Here is a 20,465-nt window from a genome sequence, read left to right as displayed (position 1 = left end):
GTCTGTCTGGAACTCTTGACAGAACTTGTCTTCACTGGGACTTCTCTTCATCATGACTCGGGTTTCTCCGGCCGCCTTGTGTGTGTGGCTGCTGTTTGTGGTGAGTTTCCCACTGTTACACACTGAACCGTGTTATAGTCCAAAAGACTTTAGGTTTCACTCCATCGCTCAGGGCAATGACCGGCTCATGTTGACGTGAACCGGCTGCCATGGCAACACACAGAGGCATTCGAGCTTGTCAACATATAGAATATAATAGAATAGAATATACTTTATTGTCCCCTAGGGGAAATTTGTCATGGACTTAAAAATGCGTAGTGCATAGTAGTAGCTTCCATTACAGACAATAAATACACTTATATATATATATATATATATATATATATATATATATATATATATATATATATATATATATATATATATATATATATATATAGTGTTAGTTAATTGTTAAATCATCATATATTCTTATTTATTCTAAGGTGTTATTATTCTGTACAGTGTCAGCTTATGATTTCTGTTTTCTATGGAATCGTGCTCTCATCATATCAATCATTAGTGGTCAAGGATCGTCAGTGTGTTAATGGGTGATAGAAATGCATTTATGTTTCAGCTCAATTGTTTGGCTAACAAATTAATCTGAAATTCAGTTCAACCACAACAAGTCAACAGAGGAGTTTGGATGCCTGAGGTATTACAACTTCTGAACTGATCCAGCTGTACCTGGACTGACTGACAACACAGATGCTCTTTTCTCTAGTGCTGAGTTGCAGACTACAAATCATGATTCACTAGTGAATAATTATTCAAGCGTGGGAAGGGTATTAACGTGCTTTGAGATATTTTTTCAGCTGTTTTTCATAAATGGGATGTACCGGGTGAGTCATCCCAGCTCTTCTGTTTTCCTTGACATGCCCATGCATTGACTGAACAGGTGAGGCGTTAGATCTCCTACAGTAGGAATGCTAGGGCGTCTCGGCCTCTCCTCTCAACACAAGCAGCTAACCAGTACCTGACAGTTCACAGGCCCTCACGGTAGCGATCAACAGAGGCCTGGCAATAGTGTTAACCAATGGAGGCCAACATGCTGCAAATCCATTGCTGTTAGCACTCCAATATGACCACTGAAATATGTGACACACTCAGCTGCTACACATTTGAAAAAAAGAAGGAAAAAAAAGAAAAGAAAAGCTAATAATTAAGTGTTCTATTATACATCTCCAGCAGGCTTCCCTACTGGCTAAACACAGGGAAGCCTGTTAGAGATCTATGCATTTACTCTATAGTTTGACAACAGGGCTTACAATGTGAGTATCCATTTTGAAATGGTGTTTGAACAAGTCGTAGTACATTGATGTTGCCAGTTTTGAGATTGACCACTCCTTCATTAAGTTTGTGTAATTGTTTGCTAATGAATGCAGCAGAATGAGGACGGATGACAAAGACAGCTCAGTGTTTGATAAAAGCATATAAAATTTTCAACACACAGAATGCTACCATTGACTAGCCACGCTGGCTCTGTAGCTCATGCTTCAACTCTCACACTATTTTCTGACCATCATGGCATGGTTGTACTTTTATTATTTCACTAAGCAGCAACAAATAAAAGGCAATAGTCAGTAGAACCTGAACAACAGGTTAGCCCCACCCTCGCTCTCTAATGTGCAGGTCAAATTTCAGTCAGAACACGATGTCTGTAATTCAGCATCAGTGGACAAAACGATTACATCATGAGTTTCTCCCTCATTAGAATGACACTAGAAGCCAGATGTACTAACGCTTTTGCGCCCACTTTAGGCATATTTGTTTCACAACGTGCGCGTAAAAGGATGGCAAGGTATGTACAAACAGGCCGCACTGAGGTAAAAGCGCAGACTGCCTGTAGCGGGAACTGAAAATGGCAAAATGCGCTTTTCCGTGTCATGCATATGCATTCATGGGAGGGTCAAAGGGAAAGTGGGAGTTTCCCATAAAGAGATGGGAGGGGAAGCGTAAAGTGCGCCTAATTATGTATTCCGCAGTATGTACAAAAACCGCCCATGAAAGTGCTCCGCTATTTTGCAGTGAAAATTCTCTGCCTCATAAAAGCAGGTGTAAACCAGATATTATATAATATATTATTCCTCGCATATGCCTCCTGGTGAAATGGCAGCAGTAATCCAAGCAAGACGAAGGCATAGGCCAAGGAGACGAGCTGAAAAGATTTTTGCCACAAGGATCCCACTTTTTCAGTTGAGTGAACAAAATCATTAAGTGTTACAGATTAAGCAGCCATGCAATATTACAGTTACTGGAAGAAATCAAAGATGACATTGAATCTCCGACTCAGCGTTCACATTCCATTCCAGCAGTTGTTAAACTCCTCGCTACATTACAATATTTGTAATGTAAAATAAATGGCAAAATATTGGCATCAGGATCCTTTCAAACAGTCATAGCATCAGCAGTGGGAATATAGTCCAGTCATTTTATGAAAAAAGGTAGGCCATTTGGCAACAGAAGCTAACTCAACTGATTTTGTATCCTCAATATGTCCTGAGTAAGGAAAAAAAAATCCCGAAGAATCCCATTAGGGGAAAGTTTTGAAAAAGACCCAAATATAGCCTATTCATTCTTTTCTAACATGAACAGGGTACAAATTTTAACATTTAGATATCACTATGAAAATTACTGAGTTGATTACTTACATCAAGACGAACAAAAAATGTATTACAAGTTTTTTGAAATTGTTTGTTAACATGGGCAAGGTGTATAATCTAATTACGTATGTGGTAATTTGCATAAATACCACAACAGATCTAAACATTGGGTACAGCCAGGTGAAAATGTCTTGTTGAATCTTGTTGACATATAACAGTAAAATACTTAACTCATTAAGGCTACCCATGAGCATTAATACATAGAGGCAGGAAGAAGTACTTTAAACCAGCCATTCTCTAGTGGTGTGTACGTAATTTGATTGTTTGATCCAGCCACTTTTTATTTTACCTACGTTTTGTCTTCTGCATTCTCCTTACCCTTGTCTCCTGTTCTTCCCTCAGACTCATCCCCCAGAATCAGTCCCACAGACCCAGCCCCAAACCCCATCTCTGCAATAATAATTAATAAAGGCTGATTTAAAGTAATACTTCCTGCCTCTATGTATTTATGCTCATGGGTAGCCTAAATGGGTTTCATTCAGACCTTAACATTAAGTATTTTACTGTTATATGTCAACAAGATTCAACAAGACATTCTCACCTGGCTATACCCAATGTTTAGATCTGTTGTGGTATTTATGCAAATTAGTTATTAGTACAAAATTAGTTTGCCCATGTTAACAAACAATTTCAAAAAACGTGTAATACATTTTTTGTTTGTCTTGATGTAAGTAATCAACTCAGTAATTTCCATAGTGATATCTAAAGGTTAACATTTTTACCGTATTCACATGAAAAAAAGAATGAATAGGCGTATGAATGGGCTATATTTGGGTCTTTTTCGAAACTTTCCCCTAATGGGATTCTTCTGGACTTTTTTTCCTTACTGTTTTTTTTTTTAATTACTATTTTGGAAATTGTAATCCCTTACAATTCGAGATGGGCAAAGGCATGACCCGCCTCTGATTGGCTGACTGGTTGGGTTTAGGAATGAGGAGTGAGATGGGTTAATGTTAGAGTAGGAATATCAGGGTAAACCAATCAGAGCCAGACTAGGGCGGGTCACGGCTTTGCCTGTCCCTCCGAACCATACATTCTAGCATCAACCTATGTGAATCCGTCAAGTAAGGGTGCATTGTGAAGTAATTCCATGTATTGTATTCCAGCTGCAGGCTGTTGCTTTGGTGAAGGCCTACAGCATTTCACCAGTATATCTGATGGAAAATGTAGACTACACCAAAATGGAATATGTTGCCAAGGTGAGTCATTGGTCATTGACTTCAGCTCTCTGTAATGCTACTACTTAACTGATAACTATGAAAGAAACAGAAGTATTTTAACACTCATGTGGCTGAAGAAGCCCTTGTGTACCTTCTGTTGCCCCAATGTAACCACTGCTCCAATGTCCAAATCAAGAAACAAGAACATTGATTTTAAAACTGGTTGGACATACAGTACCATCAGAGAAGTGGTATCAACTGTAACACCTCCTTTGTGGTTTATCATCTCTTTGTGTATTTGCTTAACATAACACACAAGGGCGTCTCTCTGAACACAAATATGCAGAAGAAAAGCTAAATGTGGACTATCAAATTTAAAACATTTTAAGGAAGTGCATAACAGCAATAATTGTTCAATAAGAAGGTTTGGAATGGGTTTAACCATCTATTAGAGGTGGGAACTCCTAGAGAGAGACTTTTTGGATTTACAAACTTGATGCAACAGTATATCCAGGCCTGAATGAAGGAATTCCGTGCTGTTTTGTGAAACATTTTAATACCGAAAAGGTTGTATAGTGTGTTCCTTTGAGTCAATAACCATCACGTCCACCTGTTGTCCCAATTACCAAATTAGGACAAACTTCTTTTATCTTATAAGCTTTTTCTCAAATCTAAAACTATTGTTCTGGTTTAAGTTTACCTGCTTCTAAAGAGATAAAATGGGAACATAAGCATGCATTGACCAACATCTCTTTAATCTAACTCCATACTGTCTTATACATTTTCGCAAATGGTCAGCCTGTAACAATTATTGCATAATGATTGCCAATTCTTTGTTTAACTGCAATTAATTGCTAACATTAGCTAAGGTCCTAATGGTATGACTGTTGATGGTAATTGACAGTTTCATGTTTACATGACAGTGATATAACCAAAAGATGTATCCTGGAATTCATTTAAAACTTTAATTTGTTTGCAAAAGTAATACATATATACATATTTTTAAATTTGGCTGAAAGAGACAATTATATTGTTAATCGCAATTATTTCTCAACAAATGATGGTTTAGAGCTTTTCAAATGTATGTGAATTAGACTGTATTTAGCTTAACCAGCTCTGTGCAATGTGTTTCAGATTCATTCCGATTATGATGATGGGAATGGGAATATTGAATACTCTCTAGAAGGCAGTGGTGCAAGCAACAGTCCCTACCATGTGTTTGTAGTCGACCGTAGAAGTGGAAACATTCGTGTCACCCAAGTTCTTGACAGGGAATTCATCGATTCCTACAATGTGAGTAATGGCAGATTTTGTTCTTCTTCTGTGCTTGTCATATTGAATATTTAAATATTTGGCAGCCATTTGCCACACATCGACGTCACAGCCTATTCATGTCTGAACATGTACCTGCTAAGACAGAGGATGAAGACAACATTTGAGTTTTCTGTTTCAGCTGTCAGGTGTTGCTAGGTACAAGGATGGCAGCCTTGCAGAGGAAAACGTTGACATACGATTCAAGGTTGAAGATGTCAACGACAAATCTCCAGTGTTTCAAGACATCCAGACCGGGGCAGTGAATGAGGGCAGTCCTGTAGGTTAGTGTTTCTGCTTTTGTGTAACATGTCTATACTGTTTCATAATCCTTAATAGCTTCATTAAATTATGATTAAAATAAAAACTACTTTTGATTTGGATCTGCAAGCTTTTCATTTTTGTTACATCTCTCTCGTGTTTACATTCAGTGTTACTCTCCAAAACACATTATTCCTGCATTTTATTAATACCCATACTACCATACTATATAGTGTCCCAAAACATAGTATGTCAAGTCAGTGGCGAAATTGGTGGGGCACCAACCATTTCAAAAGATGGGCTGCATACCAGTAAAACTGGAATACTCTGTATCTTACTTTGTTAACATGTCAACAACCGAGAGAAGCTTTCCTTTTCCAGGTGTTGTGCACATTATAGAGAGAGAGAGAGAGAAAGAGAGAGAGAGTGTGTGTGTGTCAGAGAGAGGAGTGTAACTTTTGTAGTTGCAGTTCCCCCTCTCTCTCTCTCACTCACACACAGGTAAAACTAACACTGTCACAAACCTAAATTAAGAATAAAATATTTAAGGCGACACAATCAGAAAAGGCGTATGCGCCTACAGGGCCATACGCAAACAGTAACGTCATGAGCTCAACACCATGAAGGCCATAAAGATGTGAACAGACAACAGTCTATAGTGCCATAGAACGATAAAATCCCAGCAGCAATTGCTGGTTGTATTTAGCCGCTACAGAGCTCTGGGACGCCGGCTACCAGCGGCAGTTGTTTAGCCGCCAATAGGTGACTGTGAGCCGGCTACAGGCACCGCCAGATGACGGTAGAGCTGAAGATCTTCGCCCGAACCCGATGGGTCCTGGTTCGGTCTGCATTTCTATCATTTTACACGGGCCGGGCTCGGGCCAGGCTCAGGCCAGGCTTGGGCTTGCGCTTCGGGTTGTGCGGTAAATGAACTGTTAGGTGATGCCAGAGCCATAGAGAGAAAAGAGTTGAGACACTCTTTGATCTTGCTAGCGGGGTGGTCACGTGGTTCATGTAAGCCTGTATAGTTCCAAACACACGCCGCGCTGTCATGTTCTTCTATGGGACTGACAGTAGCGATTGCGATATTGAATGGTAAATATAAATGAAAACACATACCCAAGTACTTGTTTGACTGTTATTGCATTATTGCATATTTGTAAATGTCAGTTTTACATTTGGAGTGGTAAACAAAGGATCCTGGCCCCAGCCCACCAATAGGGAGGAGGTGACACCCCAGAGTAGAAAGAATATCAACTGTCTGTACTAGGAAGTCTGGGCCATTCTACAGAGCCCCAGGGTGAAGTAGGGTGGTCCACATCGGTGTGTGTTGTGTATCCTTTTGTTTTATTCCTTGTATACGAGTTGCTATTTTTATTCCACCTGTAATAAACCACCTCAAATGAGAGAAGTTGATTGTCTTCTGTCCTAAATTACCAATTGGACCGCGTCAGCCTCACTAAAGAGAACAACAACGCGGCGGTTCTTCCTCTGGGCACACTTGACTTATTTTGTGTGCTAACCACTCCACGTTAAACCGCGGTTACTTTTACCAGCATTTTGAGAGATGACAATATCCTGAGGCTGGGGGACACCAAGGCGTTTTAATTCCAGAGACATTAACACTCTGAGCATGCTTATTATTTATTTTATATATATATATATATATATATATATATATATATGCTCATGACATGTTCAAGATATACTGCAGAATGTGACCAGATGCAGCAGGACATCCTGGTATGTTTGGCAGACTGCATTTAGAATTTATTTATTGTATTGTATATATTACTTATTTTTTTTAATCTTTTTTTTATTGCATAAATATCACTATTTATATATACAGTACATATGTGTATACACATATGTACTGTATATATAAATAGTGATATTTATGCACTATTGTATTGTATATATTACTTATTTTTTTTAATCTTTTTTTTATTGCATAAATATCACTATTTATATATACAGTACATATGTGTATGTACTGTATATATAAATAGTGATATTTATGCAATAAAAAAAAGATTAAAAAAAATAAGTAATATATACAATACAATAAATAAATTCTAAATGCAGTCTGCCAAACATACCAGGATGTCCTGCTACATCTGGTCACATTCTGCAGTATGCAGCCACCATGCTTTTTCTGGCTGTTCTGACCCACAATTTGTCCTCCCCTTGTCTTAAATGTTAAACATAGTTGAAAAATCAGCATTGCAAATATTTTATGAGAAACAAAATGCACTCGAGGATACAACGTGCTAAGTGTTTTGGTGAAAAACACTGGATGTAAACATAACTTTGGTTTGTTTACAACAAAACTACACGGAACATCTTTCATTTTGGTGATGTAATGCTGTTTTTACAGGGACTACAGTTATGAGAGTAGCTGCAACTGATGCTGATGAACCATGGAGTATGTACTCTCAGATTGCCTATTACATCATAGATCAGACACCAGCTCATGACATGTTCAAGATTAACAACGATGGGACCATCCGTGTCAAAAAATCTAGCCTGGACAGAGAGGTACAGTTTGAATTACATCCACAGCCTACTCAACAGTGGTTAAAATGACAATGTGTAATGTAAAAGGTGTTTGTGAAAGTGATGAACCCACAGAGAAATATCACCAAACTCTGGAGCCCCTCTCAGCTCCATTGTTCTGGTTTTCTGGACTGCTGTCTGCTCATGTGGACCTTGTTTCCAGCAGCAGGCAGATGGAAAGCGCAAAAAAGCTCTGACAGACCCACTGTACGCCACCCACCCACCCTGCACTAACTCCCAGCCAGAGGAGTTGGTGGAGACTAAACCAGAGCTAAAAGGAGAATAAACATTTGACCTAATTGCATTGGGAGTACAGTAATAGTCCATCTTTTCCTTTAACATTAACGTCACAACATTATAGCAACATACACTTCACATATGTCAATGCCTAAAAAGCCAAAACGTTCAGTTAATGCAGCTTTAAGACAACATTAAGCAACGTTTGTTGGGACCCATAGGATTCCTGATTAAATGTTTGCATAATACCTGCTAAAGAAGCATTTACTGTTTGAGCTTTTTTCCATTATAGTAATTTGCTTTAGCTGAAGTTCACCGTTGATTTATTGTAAAGACACCATTGTACCTCTGGCAGTTTGCTACAAGTATTCCTGAAGGTTTACAAAGAAAATACAGCTAATGTTCCTCACCTTCAAACCAATAGCAGTTCATAAATGTCCTTCTTTGACTTCATTATCTTGTTTGGAGAAATTGCAGAATGCTTGTTGACTCTAATAGGGTTCAGAACATTTACATTGTATCTTGCAACATATGCATTTATAAATACCAGAAACGTACAAGTTCATTGGCTGTGAATCCTATCATTTCTGGAATTTACAGCAAGACCAATGCTACTCTGTCCGATGTGCAACCATGCAGCAAACTCATTTATTGTTCCATCTCACAGCAATGTGATGCAGTCCCTGTAAGTCATTTATGTCTCTAATTTCAGAGCACAGATCAGTACGTTCTGACGGTGAGAGGTCAAGACTTAAATGGCGAACCAGGGGGAAACATAGGAACCGGCACAGTTACCATTAATATCCTGGACGTGAATGTCAACGCCCCCACTCTGGAAAAAACCGAGGTAGTTTTCCATATCAACATGTTGTACTGTGTTGGTTAGTTGAATGGTTTCAATTTTGTTGTTTTGTGAGGAAAAAAGAACATATGGAAATGTTGACATGCTCATGATGAAATGCTAATCGTTAAAACAAGTGCTGCAGAAATGAACCCTGTTGCTTTGTGTTTGACTTTCAGTATCAGGGCAGCATTGAGGAGAACACAAAGGATGTGGAGGTGATGGGGGTCAAAACACAGGACCTGGACCTGAAGTACACAGACAACTGGGAAGCTGTGTTTGACATTGTCCAAGGCAACGAGGCTGGGTACTTCAGCATCTGATTCTGATTCTTCTGATTCTGATTCTGATCAAAACAGACCCCGTCACCAATGAGGGCGTCATAATGCTCGTCAAGGTACAGCTGAATGAGCAACACAGTGGTGTTTCTGCAATTTCATTCGAGACGAAATATGTTGGTCTCCCGGTCGTTTGTGGGATAAATGTGGTGAATGCAGTCATCCTGCTCCCATACATAATGCATGAAAATAGTAACTTGCCCATCATGAAAGGAGTAGGTGTAGACATGACCTGGAAAAAAAAGTAATAATTCAGAAACAAACAAGTTCACAGTGGCCCCCCTAGCCACATGCAGGTCCTACCTCAGCTGAGAGTCCTTTCAAAGTAAAGAAGCAGCCATCCCCTCATCAAATTGAGCCCAGCCTCTGGGAGCTTTGGTTCCCCCTACATGATAGTCAGGTACAGCGTCAGCATTAGGGCTGTAACGCACACAGAAGCCACAGTTTAGGAGTCACGGTTCAGTCCGGAACAAAAATTGCATAAGGATCCGTTTCCTTTTGTTTATTTTCAACAGAAAGTAGTTCAGGAGTCAAAGACAGACCCAATCCTTCTGTTGGGGACTGAGGGAACATTCTGTCCTCTTTGGAAAACTTTTTTTAAAATAAAAAATAAGAACCTTGCACCCATCCACCTTGGCTATATGCCAATGTAAATGCAAATTGCTTCAGTAATTGTTTTATTGCATTCGACACAGCTAGGCGATACCGTCCAATGTGTTTTGGCCTGTTTTTTAAATTTTTTTATAAATTTATTGCAACAGTGGAGCAACAGCGCCACACACGGAGCTGTGTTTCATTTGTGCTCGCATACTTTGATGCCTATCAGCGTGTTGTGCTAACCTCAGCACATGCTCCTGTCATTCATTTTACTCAATTTAGAGAGTGTGTATTGATACTATGTTAACATTTGTATTAATGGTATTCTGTGCTCGTTGTGCTTGTGTGTGCCATGTCACAGGCTGTGAACTATGAAGATGTGAAGGACCTTAACCTAGGCATAATTGTGAAGAACAAGGCTCTGGGGCAGGTTCTGGAGCAGGTGGGGCAGGGGGAGCAGGTCAGGCAGGTGAAGCAGGTGGGGCAAGTGGAGCAAGTGAGGGAGGTGGGTCTGGAGGATCATCATGGCAAGGTGGGAGCTCATTTATAACCTATCCAATCAAAATCAATGTGATGAACCAGCCAGAGGGGCTAGGTTTTGACCTAAAGTTCAAAGAGATTCCCGTGTCAGAAGGAGGCACCTCCTTCAACATGAATGATGTCATCGGCCAGTACCAGGCAATAGATGGAGACACTGGGAAACCAGCTGAGAAAGTTGATCTTACACTTAAATAATCAATTAATTCTTAGAGTTATGATTTGTATATTCATGGTATTTGTTTATTTATTTTTATTATTGATATTTGATATTGTATTGCCATTATTGTTATTATTACTATGTTGCTTAATATTGGCTTAGCAACTTTTAAAAGCTGTTTACTGTTCATTGTAACTATTGTAAGATTCATATTTTGTCGCTTTGTTTAGACAAAAGTGTCTGCTAAATACAATAACCATAACCATAACCCTTCCTAAAAGCTACAATAAAGCTGAAAGTAGTATATGCCCTGGAAAAGAGCACTAATACAAGAGAAGCTAATTAAGCCATTTAAAGAACACTGATGCTTGTATCAACACTGATTTTATAGATCACACAGACTTTTCAGCTACCCAACAGGCCAACTGCTAGCATTTTCAATGTAAGCTTAAACAGTTAGGTTACCTGACAGCCACTAACTTTAATGTTACAGCCAAACTGCTTCATTATGACGTGAGGCGCACATAACGCACACACACACACACACACACACACACACACACACACACACACACACACACACACACACACACACACACACACACACACACACAGCCTCCCTCCCTTCCTGAGAGTCCCTGTTACTGTTCCTACTCCTTACCACGTCATCAACTACTCTCTCTTCCATCTTTGCCTCACTCGCTCCCATGGCCCTGTCATGGTCACTCTCCTCCTGATCGGCTTCTTCCCTGTCATAATGTTGTTTCTGCTTCTCTGTATAACCAACCACCTCTCCTCCTTCATCTACTCCAGGTAATGCTGATGTTGAAGCAGCTACTACAGCCCCAAACATGTCAGAAATGTTAGCACATTTTGAGGCATCCGCCTGTAGATTCTTAATCTTTTTTTCCCGTAATTTCTCTGCACCTCCCTTGTGCTTTGGTGGTCGTTTGTCCATTTTAACTTGGATGCTAAACTTCCAGCGTAAGCATAACTATTACAGCTTGTGTCTCAGGGTGGGGAAGGGGGTTCCTGGATCAGGCCAGTGCCAATAAGGAAAATTAACCAATGGGCCGCTGCCAGTTCTTTATGGGCCGGCACGGCCAAAAAAAAAGGCCTATAAATGATATCAGCGATTCGGCCCAAAAGTGCGTCAGCCCACCGGGAAAATGCCCGGTATGCCAGATGGCCAGTCCAGCCCTGATTAGATTTAGAAACAAAGGGAATGCTGAGCCATCTGTTTTGATTTCTGTTTTTTCCACCACAGACATGCCTGCTAAAACAGCCACCGGTACAATAGCCATCCAGGTGAAAGATGTTAATAACAACTGCCCCGTCCTGACCGCTGACATCCACACTATGTGCACCACGGATGATTCGGTCATTGTGAACGCTGAAGATAAAGATTCCTACCCAAACGGACCTCCTTTTGACTTTGTCATTATCCCAGAGGGCACTCAGGGCAAATGGCAGGTGAAGCAATTAAATGGTGAGAGGAATACTGCCAATTACATAAAAGTTTTGTAAGGTAAAAGATAGATACAGATACAGAAATAAATTAATACATTAAAAATAGCTCTGTATCGACATTAATTGGTGTCTGCTACACATTTGTTTATTTTTTTTCTTAGACCAGTAGTACCAGAATGTCTGGAACCTTGTTTTGAAATTTCAATTTGTAGTCAACTGCAGAGTAAAGACGATTGACTAAGTACACTTTTCATGACGCAGACACTGCAGCTTCCCTGACTGCCCAGGAGTCCCTGTGGCCTGGATTCTATGAGGTGAAATTTATGGTGAGGAACAAGCAGGGAGAGGCCTGTCCAGACCCACAGAAAGTGACGGTCCAAGTCTGTACCTGTGGGGACGGGATGGTGTGTGGAAAACAAGGCACCAACAAAGGAAAAGAGTTCGGACCTGCAGGCATCGGACTGCTGTTCCTGGGTCTGCTGCTGTTACTACGTAAATATGATGTGCTCATTCTGATGAAGTGGGATCAGACAGGTCGAGTTTAGACGTAGTCCAGTTTAGGCCAAAGACAAGGCCAGAGTAAATGATTCAAAACTAAGACCAAAACTAGGTCGAAGACAGTGCGCACATCTTTTCAAGTGTGAAATAATACCGAAATGAAGACTGGAACCTTTAAACACACTGAACACATAGGATGTCATTGTTATGCCCCTGAAAAAGGGGAGAACTAATCACGAGAGTGAAATGATTATGTTTCCTCACTGAGAACTTTAGCGTAATCCATTTTACAACAGTACCGCATTTTAAAGAACAACAGATCTACAGGAAATAGGTAGTTTTGTAGGGTACAACCATAACTAAATGTATCAAAAATGTCAATAAAGTGCTTGAAACACATTATACAAATAACACCGCAAAATACTGCGTACATGTTAATTCACAATTGACATAAAATGGCGGCTACTCTCAGTACGAAGCTATTCTTCGCTGTAACCGAGCGGGGCTCTGCTCACACACGCACATATTACACTCTGCAAACTTCACTCTAACTTGCTCAAAATGTTACTAAAACACACCTTAAACACTCTTGACATGTTAGCAAGTTGTTAAATTAACTCTGTTTTATATCAATAACATACCTGAAAAAGGGCAATTTCCCCATAGACATATATAAAATGGACCAACAGATCCCGTTGCTCTGGACGGAGACCAGTGAAGGATATTAGAAGCACTTTTCCGGTGAGCGCTGAGCGTTACTGCGCAGCCTCCAACTGAGAGAGACGACGTAAATGTGACGTGAGCAACCTGTCTGAAAGTTGGAAGTCTTCTGGTAGCTGTGCCAAGAGAAATCTCAATCATTCCCAATCTTGCAGAGACGGAGAGCGTAGGTATATGTAAGCAGATAACATGGACACAGGCTAATTATTGCTAACTAAAATGCTAGTTAACATTAGTAATTACACTTAAACAGCTAATGTAAGTCGAAACTGCCTGCGAGCTTCTCCTGTACTATACGGTAATTCTTCTACTATGCGACAGTAAGTCGCAGGGTTATGACACAATCGTTAGCATATTTTTACAAAAAACGTCTGATACAAGGTAATGCCGCCTTTTATACATTGTCGTGTTTCTTTAGAAATAAACAGTGGTCATTATTATTATATAGAGTCTTTAAACGCTTCAGATGTAAAGTTATTTGCTGTCAAAGTGACGTCAAAGCGGCGGGTGAGTGTTTGGTAGCATCAAAATGGCGCCATAGGAGCTATGCGTAGCCGGGAGAGGCTTACCCCCTTGGATTTCCCTGGGAACTTTGTTCTCATAGATTAAGAGCATTTAGTAGATCACAGATTAACACTTTTATCCTTAAAGTAGGCACCACAAAATACAGTAATCAATATAACGTTTACACATTCCTCATACAATTTTCACCCTTTGTACGTGTGATGGATTTGAACTTTTTAACACACACTGTAAACCCGAATGTTCAAAGTAATTAAATAGATTAAGTGGGGTATACTCAAAATTTTAGAAAAAGTTATACTAACTTAATTTTGTCAAGTTGGTGTAACATGTTCTTCATTTTTGAGTATTGTTAACTAATAATTTTTGATTAAATGGAACTATTTTGTGTATAAGTAAGCATAACTTAAAAACATAACTTAAGTGCAACTTAATAGAATTAAGTAATTACATACTAAGAATGATAAAGTCCTGTTATTTCTATTGTTTCAAATAGGGGTGATTTAAAAAAAAAACTTAATTTATATAGCACATGTTAAAATACAATAAAATCTCAAAGTGCTTCACCAAATAAGTAAAATTGATCATAATAAATAAATTGTAATCAGCAAATGGTCTGAAATGCATTAGACATTAGTGGAAGACAACATGTATTTATTTTATTTATTTTTTGTATTTTTAAAACTTTTGATTGAGGCAAATGGTCTGAAATGCATTAGACATTAGTGGAGGACAAAATGTATTTATTTTTTGCATTTTTATTGTCATCAATTTAATGTTGCTTATATATTTTTTATTTTTATTTAAGTGTTGAGCAGCTGCAGGGATCATTTTTTATGCCGAGTTAATCTCTGATTCAACCTGCGAAGCAGAAGGTGGTGCTAATATGCATACTACCTTCCTTACCGCTCTTTGGAAAAAAACAGAAGAAGAAAAGTTTGAACAACGCAGCAAGGCGGGAAGCAACAGACAGTAGGCTTGCAGAAGTTACTACCTAAGCAGCAGCAATCAGCCTCACTGGACTTACTGTAAGTTTTGAATGTTAATATTCATTCACTTTTACTTCTTTTATACATTTTTACATGCGTTTGTCTCAGAGAGTGTAGAACTTCTCCAAGCCCCCGCCCTTCACTGGCTTATCACGGAAGTCTTGTAGGGATTGGCAACTTGTCAGATATAGGTTAGCTGCTAAAGAGCTAGCTAGCTAGCTAGCTAGCTAATTAGCGCGACCACTAACGTTACACACTCCAGCAGCACAGCTAGCGACCCACCACTACCAGACTCACTGAAGAATTTTACGACGGATGAATCTAGTAATCACATGCTCATTCCCCGCTTAAAGGTGGTGTTAGAAAATGAGTTGTTAGTAGAAGCACTAACAGACACCTCATATGCGATAGTTAGTTTTTTGTTGATGGAAACTTTCAATAGTGCACCGCTAAGGTCCAATATCATATTAAAAGAGCATAAACGAGCATAATGAGTCAAACTGAGTTCCTACACTGCAAGTCCGCGCTCCCTGTAGCTTCTAGGGACGCTCGTTTTAAATTCTGTGAGAGCAGACTGTCTGAGACACGGAGATTGCGGTTAACAGAACACGAGTCAACTGCCCGTGCTCGCCCACTTGTGTTGCGTCGGTTTTAAAACAAACGACCCTGCTGGAGGCAAGCTGCTTTTCATGACAAAGATGAATAAAGTAAAAACCCTTAACAGTAAAGCTTTGGTTTGTAGAAATGGCATTATTGTTGATTAAGCATGCAGTAAGGTTCAAGTGCTGCTGCTTTTCTTTACAGTAATGTTAATTTTGCTTGATGGCTTTAGTAACTTCACACTTTAGGGATCAAATGAAAAGATCATTAACAGGGAACATTTATAAGTATTTATAATTCGACACTCTTTGAATGCTTTTACTTGTTCAGTTTCAGATCAGTTTATGCCTTTGCATCTCTCTGTTCCAGTTTCAAAAAGTTAAGGAAGATAACTGGAGATGTGATAAAGATACCAGGTAATCCAATGAATCTCTCTCTCACACACACACACACACACACACACACACACACACACACACACACACACACACCTCTAAATACCAGTAACTTAAATTGTTTTTTTTTTCAGACAATGTTTTAGTGTGGTAACCCTAAATCATACACACTCCCACATACACATATCATTTGTTTATTCTACTTGCCTGTTTGATCAAAATAATGCTTTTTGCCGTATTCAAGTCAACAGTTCATGAATGTCTTCTGTTCACGAATATCATCTTCCTAATTGATATTTAACCTTTGGCACTGAACAGATCATATTTTACTTTGTATTTGCTTGCAAATATTGTTGAAGAAAGATGGTGGAGACCACATTCCCCCTATGCCGACAGACCATAGTGATATCCTGCCCACCAGTGAACGAGCTCATGGACCTCTGGCCTGGTCTCAAAATAGAGTCTGAGGTAATATGGATCAGCTCTCTCTTTTAAAGTGAAAATTGTGATTCTTACTCATTTGGCCGATATTTTTGCTTTATAAATGTGTGCTAGATTCTTCAAATTGGACTGTTTTTTTTAAGTGTTCTCCTCCTGCTGTTATTTCTATGCAGTTGTATGCAGAGTTCCAGCGGATTACAAATCAGAACCTGCCCAACACATGCTATCCTGAGCTTGACCGCCATCTTCCTCAACCGATGACCTTATTCAGACAGAAGGCATCAAAAACTGGGAAGACAGCAGATGCTCTGGCTAAAATTAAAAAAAAATCAATGATGAACAGGTAAATAGATTTTTACACATTTCATAGGTTGACCCAGTGGAACATTGAACAGGTTCAATGATTCAAATGAGCTTTGTGAATTTTGCAATTAGTCCACTTTATGTTTGCCATTTGTCTGATTGCATTAAAGATGTGAACAGGTTAGAAAGTGGTAAACTACCACCAAGGTTGCAGACCCTCAAGAATGGCTTAATGATGTAGAAACTCATCTGAAAAAAGGCTGCAGGGTAAAGCATTATAAAAGGCTAGTTCAAAGTTATCTCCTTTTGTCTAAATAATGCCTCAAAAAGTTACTGCACTACTTTGCAGGTGTTCAGCCAATAGGCCCAAACTACACAATATGCCTTTGTTCTCATTAATATAATGCAAAAGTAACGCTAATGTTTTGTATGTTTTAATGTTTTTCTTAACCATTGTGGGCTGCACAAGATGACCCACATTTCACTGTGCATTTGATACTGGTTATGTAAAACATTTACATTTTAGAGTTTTAAGTGAAAATGTTCTTAAACAGTCTATAGAATTTTTGAAATTTCACCCAAATTGCTGCCCTGTTGCCTTACTCAGGAATTAACCAGGAAGCCAAAAGCAGTGTTTTTTTTTCTTTTATAGCTGTAGCAAACAATAATTTCATTTTGGTATTATTTATTATTGTTTTTGATTACTCCGATTATTTTCCTGACTATCTGATTAGTTGTCTGGTCAATATCAGAAATTTGTGATACATATTTATTTCCTAGGGCCTTAAAGCAACACGCCTACTTATTGGGGCTTATTCCCCGTATCCCCCAGAGTTCGATAAGTCCATACATACCCTTCTCATCTCCTTGCGTGTCGTAACTCTGTCTGATGCACCCACGCCTAGCTTAGCACAGATCCTGGAGGTAACCAGCTCCATCTATGCTCCTAATAAGTGACAAAATAACGCCAACATTTTCCTATTTACATGTTGTGATTTGTATAGTCACAGCGTGTACGAATAACAAGGTCACATGAGACACAGCCATCTTCTAACCGTATACAAACTGGGAACTATATTCTCAGAAGGCAAAGCACTGCTACTTGGGTGGAGTGATTTGCTTGCAGAACTCCAGGCGAACTCTCTGCTCCTCACCACGGGGCTTCTCAGGTGCAAATCACTCTGCCCAAGTAGCAGAAGTATCAGTGCTTCACCCTTTCTGAGAATAGTTGTCAGTATGTATACGGTTAAAAGATGGCTGTTTCTCAGCAGCTAGCAGTGGGTGCGTCAGACACGCACGGAGATGAGAAGGGTATGTATGGACTTATCTAACTCTGGGGGATATGGGGAATAAGCTAAAGTCCCAATAAGTCGGTGTGTTCCTTAAGTGACCAGGAACACATTTGGAAGGCTAGAAGTTTTTCTTCTTAAAAATCTCTCAAATGTATTTATTTATTTATATACAATTTATTTAAGTATATTTTAAAATTATTTTTTTATTCTATTTATTTTAATTTATAAATGTTTATTTATTTTTGTATTTAATTTTAAATTTAACTGTTCAAAAGCGGACTTTCATGACTTTTAGATATATTAAGTTAGGTAAACTTAATGTAAGTGAGGCAATCAGTTGCCACAAAATTTTTAAGTTTTGAGTCACATGTTTTTAAGTAAACAAACTCAACATATTTGACTAATGTGTACTTAAAACAATGACAACACAAACTAATAAACATTGAGTTTGGTTAACATAAACTGGTGTGGTTGTGTACTTATTTTTTTAAAGTTCTGTGAACTTATTCCTGTGGTTTGTAAACTCAAAACTTTTAAGTCATAATAACTGAAAATAATTGAGCTGCCTTAACAGAAAACTGTAAGTCATATTAACTGCAAATATTTGAGTTGAGTTAAATGAGCACTTTTAATTTAACTGTTATCAAAAGGTATATGTAGCAATTCATCCAACCTTTTAAGTTCTGGAAAATTTTGACTTTTAAGTTAATCAACTTAAAAAAATTGTGGCAACTGATTGCCTCACATTTTTTGAGTTCTGGTAACTTATTCGGGTTTACAGTGCAATTATATGAATTTTATCAATCCCTAGAACTAGTACTGCATGATTTTTTTAACTTTAGATATTTAAGATCCTCACATACTATGAACTTACTAATACCTTTTAGTGTATAACAGGTTATGAGTATTTCCTTTAACCTGTCACATCATCAGTTGAAAACTACTACATCCTATACACAACCCCAAGACTAAGTTAGACTGTTGTTGTTGATTTTGCAGTACTTCTTCTGTTGCTGCTCTTCTGCCAATGTGGGGGGGCTGGGGGCTTGCCAGGGGGCTTTACTGAGATGCCTTTCGACACCAAATCACACCTCATTAACTGCCAGGGAGAGAACACGGTAAGATGAACATATTTGCCTTTTCAACACACCAGCCTCACTGATGAGGACAGGAATACTGTCATTCATACTGACCACTTGCTATTGAGATGATGTCTGCTTGAAAGCTGCATTAAGTGATTTAGGCAGCAGAATAACTGTTGACTCTGTACTAACATTGGATCACTGGCCTTTTATAGGAGGTGCCACTACTGAACATGCCAACACAAATGGATGGAAATATGGTCAACGTGAATATGGGCATGACTAACAATACTTCAGCAATGCCGCCCATGGCAGGTCTGGATTTCCAGAGATCCGTTACTTCCATGGATGAGATGAATGGGCCCGGCTGTCAAGAAGGTTTTGCAAGTGGCCCAAGAGAAGGGGCATGGGGGATGATGAACCAGCTGAACGGCAGTGGCTTCTACTCTGAGTTTGAGGGCAGAGAATCAGGAGTAGGTGGAGGAATGTATGACAGCATGGCTCAGCCAGACCCCTTCCTGGCACAGTACTACACTCAGGTGAGGAGTCATTACAGCCCCTGACTAGCGCCACCATGAAGTCAAAGTTTTCCCTTATCCTTTTAAATATTGCAACATCTAACAGATAAATTGGTACAAACATTTGTACAGACCAACAAGTTTAACCCTTGGCGGTGTCAGGGCAAGGGTTAGGTATGTTATTTCAGGTAAAGTGCCTCTGTGGTAATATAACAAAACATCCTCTGCCTATTTGTCCCTCCACCATCAGGGCAGTGTGATACTTAACTGAGATGCATTTCTTGTCCTACAGACAATTACAATTCAGAAATGGTTCAAATGTGTCACTGTACAGAAGATTGATTGATAACATGTTTTTTATACTCATTATGAAAGATCACTTAAAGAGGTTGTAATCAATTTAAAGTATTTTCAAATCACTAGTGTTCACTTGTAGGGCAAAAACTGACTTCTCGTCACTGATGAAACAATTGTGCCAGCTGTTCAGGTTTTTGAAATGTTTCTCTAACGTATAACACAAGCCGATACTACAGGACAACACCGCCTAAACAGCAGACCAACAACCAGAGTAGAAAGCCCAATGCAGCTGATCCACTACGTATTTTAAGAGTCTGGGTTGGAATGCATTGTTGTGATTACATGGGTGAAGATAACCCACTGGAACTGTTCCTAGTCAGCTGACCATGAATTACCTGCTTTCTTGCTCTATACACCTTCGGAGAGATAGATGTTTGCCTAGCTAAGGCTATTATATTTAATAATTCTGTTAAAGCAGAAGCACTTTTAAGCAATAAGATAAAAAAAGTGGGGGTGATCTTAACAAAAATGTGTTTCTGCTCATTTGCACTTGGTTTTCATGTGATCCAGCTTGATCTAAACAAGCTCAATCTGCCTTTACACAGCTCTTATGTTTATGCCATTGGATTGTTGCTCTT

The 20,465-nt window shown here is 39.1% G+C and overlaps 1 protein-coding gene across 1 annotated transcript; it reads left to right on the top strand.

Annotated features, from left to right (window-relative positions):
* On the top strand, window positions 1-19,929 carry LOC118496343 (desmoglein-2-like). Its single transcript, XM_036007697.1, has 12 exons — window positions 1-100; window positions 3,809-3,901; window positions 4,997-5,155; window positions 5,316-5,457; window positions 7,812-7,972; window positions 8,940-9,074; window positions 9,248-9,388; window positions 10,365-10,530; window positions 11,968-12,189; window positions 12,432-12,662; window positions 18,930-19,048; window positions 19,228-19,929. Exons 1-12 carry the CDS (start codon window positions 53-55, stop codon window positions 19,573-19,575), a joined length of 1,965 nt encoding a protein of 654 aa, XP_035863590.1. The 5' UTR covers window positions 1-52; the 3' UTR covers window positions 19,576-19,929.
* Window positions 19,930-20,465: the final 536 nt, after the last annotated feature.

The sequence above is a fragment of the Sander lucioperca genome, chromosome 11 (assembly GCF_008315115.2).
Source record: "Sander lucioperca isolate FBNREF2018 chromosome 11, SLUC_FBN_1.2, whole genome shotgun sequence".
Classification (NCBI taxonomy): Eukaryota; Metazoa; Chordata; class Actinopteri; order Perciformes; family Percidae; genus Sander; species Sander lucioperca.
The sequence above is the reverse complement of the archived record's forward strand: the minus strand, read 5'-3'. Positions and strand labels throughout refer to the sequence as shown.

Bases quoted from the DNA above. Each gene is read 5' to 3' on its own strand.
- LOC118496343 (XM_036007697.1), top strand. From the start codon at position 53: ATGACTCGGGTTTCTCCGGCCGCCTTGTGTGTGTGGCTGCTGTTTGTG. The intron at 9,075-9,247 runs GTAGTTTTCCAT...TTTGACTTTCAG, and splicing joins CCACTCTGGAAAAAACCGAG to TATCAGGGCAGCATTGAGGA. The intron at 12,190-12,431 runs GTGAGAGGAATA...TTCATGACGCAG, and splicing joins GCAGGTGAAGCAATTAAATG to ACACTGCAGCTTCCCTGACT.